This window comes from Dermacentor andersoni, chromosome 9 (assembly GCF_023375885.2).
Source record: "Dermacentor andersoni chromosome 9, qqDerAnde1_hic_scaffold, whole genome shotgun sequence".
In the NCBI taxonomy this organism is placed as follows: domain Eukaryota; kingdom Metazoa; phylum Arthropoda; class Arachnida; order Ixodida; family Ixodidae; genus Dermacentor; species Dermacentor andersoni.
This window is the reverse complement of record NC_092822.1, coordinates 27,084,833-27,095,332: the sequence shown is the minus strand read 5'-3', so window position 1 is coordinate 27,095,332 and position 10,500 is coordinate 27,084,833. Positions and strand designations below refer to the sequence as shown.

The 10,500-nt window shown below is 43.7% G+C and overlaps 1 protein-coding gene across 1 annotated transcript in view; it reads left to right on the top strand.

The window, feature by feature from the left end:
- The first annotated feature begins 1,004 nt into the window (after positions 1–1,004).
- LOC126527358 (protein FAM135A-like) overlaps positions 1,005–10,500 on the top strand; it is a 57,788-nt gene continuing 48,292 nt past the window's right edge. Inside the window, exons 1-5 of the mRNA XM_055068785.1 lie at positions 1,005–1,542; positions 2,267–2,376; positions 5,259–5,353; positions 7,930–8,069; positions 9,534–9,604. Of these exons, the coding sequence (XP_054924760.1) occupies positions 2,300–2,376; positions 5,259–5,353; positions 7,930–8,069; positions 9,534–9,604 (383 nt within the window). The 5' untranslated portion in view covers positions 1,005–1,542; positions 2,267–2,299. The remainder of the gene's footprint in view (positions 1,543–2,266; positions 2,377–5,258; positions 5,354–7,929; positions 8,070–9,533; positions 9,605–10,500) is intronic.

Genomic DNA, 10,500 nt, shown 5'->3' with positions numbered 1-10,500 from the left:
GGGCGGCGCGCTGGCGTGTGCCGTGTTGGGGGGGAGAGGGAAAGAGTCGGCTCGGCATCATTTGGGACTCGTTAAAACAGTCCGACAGTCGCTCTACCCAGTGGCGTAGCTAGGTCGTCTGGCACCTGGGGCCATTAGCCCCCCCGGTTGTAGTCGAGGAAGGCTAGGATATCGACAATTTCCGGGTGTCTTCAAACGTATATGACGACCCCCTCCCCCTCCCCACTGGACCCTTGCAGCCGGGGCCAACGCCCCCCCCCCCCCCCTCCTTTGCTACGCCACTGGCTCTACCCCACCCCCACGCTAGCTGCCCGTGCGCCGCCATTCCAGTACGATTTCAACATTTTCGCGTCCCTCCTGCCAAGCTCTCTAGAACGATTAATTGAACACGTTGGATCGACTAAGTTGATTAAATGAAAGGTGGACATCGATAAATAATTATCGTTTTGTGGGATACATTTAATGAATTAATTGGTTAATCATTCATCGATATCGCGTCGTTTCACGGTGCAGTGCAATCTCAGAATCTCAGAATGCTCAGAGGCTTTAGTTTTGGTTTTCACCACAGGGTTTTTGTTGATGTTTTTCACATAGTGGCTGTTCATCTTTCTTCCACCCCGTGGCCGTCAGCACTTTAGTTCTGACAAGCCGCAGGTGTTGTGTGCAAGCAAGCATGCATACGAAAACCCAATTAAGCTTGTTCCGTTCATATTTGTGGCGTCTGAAGAGTGGTTAGGAGGCGTCTTAGGAGGAGAGCGAACTGCGAAACATCGGCAGCCTCAGCAATACGATTTCTTACTGGTTTGAGACTGTCATTTTAGTCGTTTCGTTGAGTCGTATGGTGAATGCACAACCAGCGTCACTGCTCGAATAAAGAAAGAGAAAGCAGTCTTTGGGGAATTATTACAAAATTGCGCCGCCATGTTCATTTATCACGTCAGCTGATCAGGTTGTCCTGGCTCTACAACTCAGGGACTCGATCAGCTCTGTTTAAAAATGGCCGCTCCGTGTAATTCTACCGGAATTACACTGACCTACCTGAGCATTGAGTACCTCGAAAATCGGTGTTATGTTACCGTGTAACCCGCTGGATTCGCAACTGTAGTGCATTGTGTCGTCAGTACGTTTTTGTCAGTGTGCTTTGCGTGATGTGCGCGCGGCGACAGACGTGGGCCATGTCCGTTTCGACGCCGGCTACGATTGCAAGCGCTTGGCTTAGGCTTAATCAGTCTCCGACGGGTCTTCGGATCAACCCTGCGGACTCCAACATCTGTGATGTGCAAAGGCGCGAACATTAGGCGGCATATATTTGCCGAAACGCTTAGCCGTAAGTCCCTGGCGGCGTACCTCGTCGTTGTCGATACGTGTCAGTGCGCGTCGCCGTACAATCGTGCGGGTGCTTGTGTACGTTTGTTTCAGTTAACGTTATTGGACATCAGTGCTTATCACTGCCGAGATATGCCGCTTCTCCGGCAACACTTTCAGTGCCACGTCATGTGCTGCATCGTTTAATGCTTCGACACACTCCCGATCGCTTCTTTCGTAAGTACCGTGATTGCGTAACATCTGTCACGGCATGTCTGGGTAGTTGTTCGAACGTGCGTAAAAAGGTAATAAAAAATGCATTTTTGTGTTACGAACCATCTTCACATGTACGCCATAATGTGCGTCTTACGCACGCCGAATGCTTCCTAAAAGCCAGCGCTCTCGTAAGTTCGAGGCTTGCGTCGGACATTTATAAGTGCTTAGGGCAAATTTAGCTTTCCATTGATTAATGAGACTATTTTAAGATGGTGACACGTCTCCGTGTAACGCAAGGCAACAGTCTCCCATTTATCGATTCGCCCTTGTTATTATTTCTTTGCTATTTTTGTAATAAATTTTTCGTTATGTTAATGCGAGTGCGACCAAGAGCTCCATTGTCTTCCGCGGGCGTGCGCGTACGTAATTTGAAGCGAAAAAAAAAAACAATACAAAAAAACTGCAGCATGCCTCTTTATCGAATGTGAAATGTCGGTAGAACTTATGTTGTGATGTTTTGTGCGGTGTTCGGGGGTATTCTAGCCACCTCTCTGGGTTACTAAAAGAAAGAAAGATAAAAAATGTGTGTGTGTATATATCTATATATATATATATACATACATATATATATATATATATATATATATATATATATATATATATATATATATATATATCAAATTTGTTCGTAGGGGAGGCATGAGCAGTTCGCTGAATCCAACACACGTTTCTTTTTTAATTTCAGGAGCCAAGCCTCAATGGTGTAAAAATACAAGGCATGGCTGAACTTCAGGTCACTCTGGAGTTTTTCATTGAGCTGTTCAAGTTCAGCAATGTTGACCTCTTCCAGCGAGGGTGAGCCTGTGTTTCTGATGCGACTCTTTAGCTGACATGCTTGACAAGCATAATAATTGTCTGCACTGTAAAAGGTTGTTTCTTGTATGCTTACGCTGGTCAAACCTTGCTGCTATTGCTGGCCTCGCAGTAACCTCAACAAAGCCCGGCATCTTATTTCAGTGTTAATTTGAACATGAGAACATGACTCATTACTGTTGGAAAACGGTGGCCTACTTGTTTCATGGATTGTGTTTACGCGCTCAATTGAAGGATGTTTGTTCGCCAAGCGTTAGGAGGTGAGGTGCTAGAGGGATTTATTAGCCTGTCGAGTAAGATCAAGGGCTGTATTATCACAGTAATTTTCAGTGCAATTTTTGTATTGTGAACGTAATGTTTCATCCAGCATGTTGCTTCACCATTGGGGCATGCATTTGCAGACGTTGTGGCCTTTCCTGCCCACCTTGTCAGTACATTCAACATCTGTGTGAATTCAAAGCAACATCGAAGAGCACTGTGCCTGCCGACTATTTTCTTTCCATGTCTACTTCTGCTGTCTATAACTGCATTCCCCTCAGCTGTCATTTAATTCTGCTCAATGAAAATTTAGTTTCATCATATTTCTTGCATCTTCAGCATTGTGACAAGCTTACAGCTGTGGTACAGATCAGGAATTTTGTATTCTTGATTGAGTTCTGTCAGGTCTACAGAATGTGGACCCCACGCGATAGCTCCTCTATGGGAATGTCAGATATGAGAACATCAACTATTTCATGTCTTTGTTTACTTTTATACATAGCATGCAACACTGCAGAAACTACGCCATGCACTGCTGTCATAAAACTCTCACTCTTCCTGTTTTGCAGTGCAGTTCTGTTGATCTGTCACTCTTTAAATGAAATAACCACTTCTTATATTTCAACTACAACTTGTGGATGTACGTTTATGTCAAATTGCATGTTATCTGTGTGTACCCTTGTGCCTCCAGTGTGTGGCATATAATGTTTTGGTCGTGAGCGAATGTGCGCGCTGCTGGGGAGGGTATTCTGTAAGTGTCCACCTTCTGGACACGTCTGCTGCTGAAGTGCTGATAGGCAGGGAGCGCCTGTCTCCTGACGTCTACCCTAGCCCATCCAATCAGAACTTCAGCACCAGTCGAAATGGACATGTCCACTACGTGGACACTTGCAGAATATCCTTCCTCGTCCCCCTCCTCGGTCGACGAAATGTGTCGCTCTGCTCTGTCAGGGATGAATAGGTTCAGATCTGCGGTGCCTTCATGTACTAATTTTGTCATGTTTTCTGACTCAAAATGTATCGAACTTGATGTTGCGTCGAATTACAGGGTACACACGTGCATCTATCTTCCTTGTGCGATGCACTAATTTTTGGTTGGTAAAGGGGTCCTGGAACCACCCCTCGGGCTTGGTGAAAAAAACATAGTCCGTGTATGGCATACGCTGCTGTGAACATCTCGGCCAAGCTTAGCAGTCGTGCGTGGTGTGTGGAGCTCGCAAGCAGAGTGCGAAGTCACCTTTCTCTCGAACACACTTTTTTCAACAGAAGCCTGCTCCTGGTATTTTTCTGAACGCTTTATTTTGTAATAGAGTGGATTCCCATATGCTGCTGATAGCTGACATCAATCAAGAAGGGTGTTTGGATCAGCGTGCTTGGATCGTACTGTTATTGTGTGTATTTATTGACATGGTTTAATAAACAGGCTGAAGTACGTGAAAATGTGCTTTCAAATTTTCGTAATTATTGCGCACTTTTGGAAGAAGCTGACTATCATCTGCTCATGCTTTGCCGCGGCCGCCTGCGTAGGAAATAAACTTTGGCCACTTTGCTTATCTGTGTCACTGCTGTCAGGTCTCGCTAGTTTCGACTAATTTTGAATGCTCAACTTGCCTCGAATCATGCGAAAATTAAGATAGTTTGCAAATTGTGGTACGAAATATGTGGATGTTCCAGTCACTTTCCTGCTTCAAGGCATAAAAGATTATTTTGTTTAAAAAGTCAGTGGAACAACAGTGCATATTTATGGCTAGTTTGGTGGCGCATATCTGAGACTGGTGTCATCTGGAAATTAATTCCTAGTAATATTGCCTTGCAAACTATGAGCTACAATTCGTAAACTGCAATAAATGTGCTGGAAAGTAATTAATTAAAAAAGGTAACTAGTTATTTTTTTAGTTACTTGAACATGTGTTTCGATTTCTTGTGCAAGTAATGTTTGCCTCCTTGAATCATCTAGCTAAAGGACTAAAATTATGTTACCTGCAACAGGCAGTCTATAAAAATTCCAGAAAACTTAAGAGTGATCACCCCGTATAGTACAAAAAAGATTAAAAAAAAGGGAGACAAAAATGAAATCGAAATTAAATAACTTATGACAGCATAAACGTGCACTGTGCCCACACATCGTTCGTGAGTAAAAAATCGAAAGGCAAGGGCATGGGGCTGCTGACAACTGTTTCCCAGTCATGATCACAGATCATTATATTGACAACTATTTCTCTGTCATGACCATGAACCGTGAACAAATAATATGGCAATAACTACCGTGGGGAATCAGTTTTTGGATGTGGGGACAGTGGCATTGGGCAAGCTGTTCGACTGACCTGCTGTATATGGAAAAATGGATCATTTGAAAACTGAGGTGCAACAGTATATCTATCAAATTGTGTATCCCTTAAATAGGTCTCCTGATAGGCCTCAAAGGGGTTCACAAGGGCTTGAAAAAGGCGCTGTATATCATACTTTTCTGTTGTGTGATGATTTGCTTAAGTTCTTTTTACCTTTAGGCAGCCTTTTGTTCATTCATAGCTATAAAATTCACTATAAAGTGAAATGTAATCTTATTTTTCCTCTTTTTCTTTTTTTTTTTTGTCATGGTGTTTCAGGTACTATCAAATCCGGACAGCTCTCAAGGTGCCCCAGAGGCTTCCAGCCAGAGTTGAAGTCCAACTGCCAAAAAGCACAGTGATTCAAAGTTATGGTAAGAACGGACTTGTTTCCCCTCGGGTGACCAATCTATACTTTCCTGACAACCTAAGAATTCATTAACAGTTCCGCCCACAATACTGCACCGCAGCTACCCTTCGTGACTCTGCTTTCCAAAACACGGTTCCCAGGAGATGCCGATAATGAAAAAAGTTTAACTCCACTGTGACATCACACGAATGTAATTGGCCATCACATCTGTACATATTCTCATTGAGTTCGACAGCAGTGTACTTGCCATTCCATTCGTGGGTTGCGTGTGCCTTGACTGCATGAAAACAAGATTTTCTGTTGTGTCTGCTTAATATGTTTCTTTCTTTTTTGCCTGCAAGCTTTCGTTACTCTGTATACTCTTGTCAAAAGCCTGTATACTTCTGTTATACAGTCTGTGCAAAGAGAAAGAAAAATGAGGCGGGAAAGGAAGGGAGGTTAACCAGAAGTGATTCTGGTTTGCTACTCCACGTCTGTATGACTTCTGCATAGTCAAGCCTTGTCGCATCTCACATAAAGGAGAGAATAATCGGGAGTTTGAAATACCAGTTTCGCCAGAAGATAAGTAAATTTATTTTACAAGGGCCCAAGAAAGGTGTGCCGTGTTCTCGGATTGTCACTTTCCGAGATACCTTCAATTTCTTATGACTAGTGCCAGATACATCCGCATCTATGAGCGATGGCATTCTTGGCCATGTGGAAAGTGAAAGTATCCTCGAAAGTGATCCTCCGAGAATAACGGCCCAAGCTTGTTGCTGCTTGCTACGCGCACATACGCTCGCCTTTAGCCTAGACAGCCCCCGTGGCCACGATTTCCTAGCGATGCCTTTTGTGTTATTTTTTTTCACGCCTTCTTGTGCTTCATCGGTGGTCAGAGCAATGCTTCACTAGTGTTACCAACAAGATCAGCCAGCCATGAATGGTGGATGATAAGCGCAGAAGAGCTGAATGGAACTCGCAGACAAATCCAGCAAATCGCAAATGCAGCCTTTACGACTTAGTGGCTTGGCTTGTCCTGCAGTTTGGGCACTGTCGGTCACTACCAGACCGACTAGGCTTTGCTAGATTTGGTTTCAAAGAGGGTTTGGTGACCATTGTGGTCACCAAAGCTCATCTCAGTGCTCATCTCGGTGGCCAAATCAGCACAATTATGGCAAGACTCGCTATAAGGTGTCTGGAATTTTGGTCGACCTTATACATTAAGTCTGTAGGGCCAGTGGCGGGGCCATGGAGCTGTGTGAATAATCAGGCATGTCCAAAATATCTATATCTGGAATTTCAGTCATTGACTGTACTTGTTACACACTGATAACGGCTTTAGCCACCTTAGTTATGTCTACGTGTGAGGAGGCTGAAACGACTTTATTTTATGTCTAGCTGTGATGTATAGGCCAGAACGTGCAGTCTTGTAGGTGGCAGCCGTCTTTTGCCAGGTACTGTGGGAACTGCTGAAACAAACGGCCGAGAGCATTCAGCCTGTTCCTCTCACATGCTTTGGACCAGTGTTCACTCGTCATGTCCTTGTCATCAGCTGCCCCACAATTCTCTTGCTGAAGTGATTCCCATAGCGAAGAAATAGTGGCATTGTCTGTTGCTGTCTTGAAAAACCAGCACATGCCATGTCTTGTCATTATGTACAAAGACAGATAGCGCCACCGTTCCAGTAACATTAAAGGCGCACTTGCCTCCAGCAAGTGTTTACAAAGGAGGTCAATTATTGATCACTCTTGCTAGTTCCTCACAACTAGCTTACAAACTATTCTGCTTTCGTGCTATAACATCCTGTGTGGATGGATGCATGAACAAGCTATTGTGGCCCATTAGGTTGCGCTAGTTTCCTTGCGTGCACTTTTCTTTTTTCTTTTTTTTTTGATGGATTATGCCTGCAGAGGAAAGGGTAGAAGGGGGGTGGATGACTCTATACATCGCACTCACAGATTTCTCTGATGAGCAATTGATTGCTTTGTGTTCAGTGAGTCGACGAACACTCTTTCTGTAAACATAAACTGCTCAGTGTCACCTAAGTTTACAGTAAGAAACTAGTGATCTATGTTAGGCAACCGATAATGGAAAACAAACACACATTTGAAACTAGGTATTTGACAACACCTACAGATTACAATAATTTCAGATGTACACGATATCATGTTTCTAAATCCTGCATTAATTATGGCTGGGGAAAATAACACGCATAAGGCTCTGTACATTGAACTTTTATCTTGAAATACTGCATTTATCTCATGAAAATATGTAAAACTCCAAGTACAAAGGAAGTATTCACAAGCTTTCGTGCAATACATAGAATATGTTTCATTGTGTGTGTACTTTCTATTGCGTTTTCTTGTTTTCTTGCATAGTCACTGTTGCACTGTTCATTTCATTTCTGTGCTTTTTTTTTCCACTGTGTACTTTTTACAAATACTGTCGACCGAATGTTCTAAATGTTGTTGAATGCTGTTGGGGAGCGCAGGCATAAGCAGTGCCTTTTGCTTGCTTTCCCACGATGTGCTTGCATATCTTCCTCCACGAAATCAAACCAAAGTGCAAATGCTCTCTTTGAACTTTGTCTTTCTTCTGCAGCCCTGCCCATAGTTTTTCCTCCCTGCATTGTGAATGGCGCGGCTGTCAGCAAGACTTTTCAGATCCTCTACAAGAATGAAGAAGTGTACCTGCACGACACCGTGTTATTCAAGGTCCATGCACTTGTTGACGCACACAAGGTTGGTGGCTTGTCTATGTGCTCTTTGTCTTTGTACATTATGTGCATCTGTGTCCAAATGCAGAGAGAAGATGAGAGAGAGGAGGGAAGATAACCGATGGTCACTAAGGGTTACGGACTGGATTCCAAGGGAAGGGAAGTGTAGCAGGGGGCGGCAAAAAGTTAGGTGGGCAGATGAGATTGAGAAGTTTGCAGGGGCAACATGGCCACAAATAGTACATGACCGGGTAGTTGGAGAAGTATGGGAGAGGCCTTTGCCCTGCAGTGGGCGTAACCAGGCTGATGATGATGATGAGGATGATGGTGATGATGATGATGCAGAGAGCAAGCATTGGATATGCTGCGTGCACTCTTATACCTTGCCGAAATTAAATGTCTTGAAAATACAAGGGACTCTGTACTTCAAGTGCCCACAGAGGTGATGCTTGGACATTATAAGCAGTAAGGGGTAGAAAACGAGTCAGCGTACTTCGATGATTCTGCTGTGTTCTTAAGGACCGCCTCTTTCTTGCGATGCACACAGCTTGTTGGTTTGCTGCACTATTGCAGACTATGGCCTCCGAGATACGTGCTCAGATGCCACCATTCTCAGAGTCTGCAAGGTGCACGAAACCCATTTCAAATTGTAATGCGCAAATATTGCACGATAGCTCAGTGGTCCTCGAGAAGAAAAAGCAAAGACGTTTTTCTACTATCATCTTTCCTTAAGTCTTTCAAACAAAGTGTAAATTTAACGTGCACCCAATTTTTTTAGCACGCGTTGGCAAGTGTTGCGCAATGGCGGTTGGTTTCCTAAAGTCATCTCCGCCACAATACATTCGTGTTATGTGGTAAAGCCTACGAACGTCGAGAATGCGGTTTTTCGTTTTGTATCTGATTGCACCATGCAGGCAATTACCGGCCCAATCTTCTATGAAAAAAAAAGTGCATGTTATAATTGAGTAAATACCACAATAAGACATTGTTAGCTATGCTCATTGTTTGAAAATCTTCCTAAGACAGGCTGAAAATAGGCATTTCCGATGGGATATTTTTTTTATGTGTGTACAGTGCATTCTCTGTCCTCTAAGCTCTGCCAAGACAGACATCGTTACTGAAGGGCAGTGTCTATTGGGATCAATGTAGGGGTCAGGCAGGCGCTTGTGTGCTGACTGGTCAAGTTCGAATTATCCAGCGAAGGCAAATTTTAGGTTCGAAATAATGAAAATTATTGCGCATAAAAATGCATGGGTGCTGGCCTAGACGTTCGGTCGGGGTAAAAGTAACCAAAAAATTTAAACAGTGGGAATCGAATCAATGGAAGTCAACCGTATAGCAAGGGCGGCCATGGTGCTAGTCAAGGGTTGATTGATTTGATGCTCCTGCCTTTCCCACTTCCGGCGTCACGGCCAACTGACTTGGAAAAAAATTTTTTGCTGTATCATGTATGAATTGTCTTTTTTTTTTTCTTTGTAACGCCATGCAGGTCCGGGATATGCTGTCCAAGGCTGACTTCCAGCTTTCTGTTGAGCTTTGGTTCACGGATCAAAACTTTGGGCAAGTCTTGGTCTATTTGCTTTTTTCGCCTGTGTTAACATGTTTGCTTAAACGTGTAGCTTGCTAAATACATACTTTGCTGGACATATAGTTTTCTGGGTATGCTTTAGGCAGTGCTGTATTTCTTTTATTTGAATTTGCATTTTCATTAGTTATGCAAATGCAGGAAGTTAACGCCATATCGCAGCCACCTTGTATACCCGTTAAAGTGACAGTTGCTTCCATTGGCTTATGCTTGACAATCTCTGTAAGCCACTGCTAGGATTCTTGCGCATAGACGGTTTGCACCATTTCTGTTATCTACTGGCATACGCTGTATGACAACATGAGTGACTGAAAAAAATAATAAAATTGTGGTATACGGTATGTTGTGCAGTTCCGTTTATTCTTTGGTAGCCCACGTGTAATACTATTTAATCCTTCAGCTGCTCTAGTGGCTCACTGTCTGTGGTGTTCTGCTGCCAAACATAACTTTGTGGGTGTGATTGCCGGGTGTGGCAGCCACATTACAATGCAAATGTGCACATGTTAAAAGCATCTTAGGTGGTGTTTTAACATCACGGTGTAGCTCAGCACGAGGTCGGGGGTTTGAATCCCAGCCGTGGCGGCTGCATTTCGATGTGGTCACGATATATTAATGTTCGTTTGCTTGGATTGAGGTGCACGTTAAAGAACCCGAAGCGATAAAAACAAATCCATAGTTCTCCACTGCGGAGTCCCCGATAGTCCATTGTGTCAGGATGTCAAACCCCGCAATCGTAACGTCGTCATGTTGACCCAATTATGTAATCATCCTTGACACTGTTTCATGCAATCAGGTTAGTCTTAAAACATATATGTGTTCAACTGCTGGATCTCGCAAGGTGGGTGGATGTCTGAGTAGTCTCTCTTCCAAT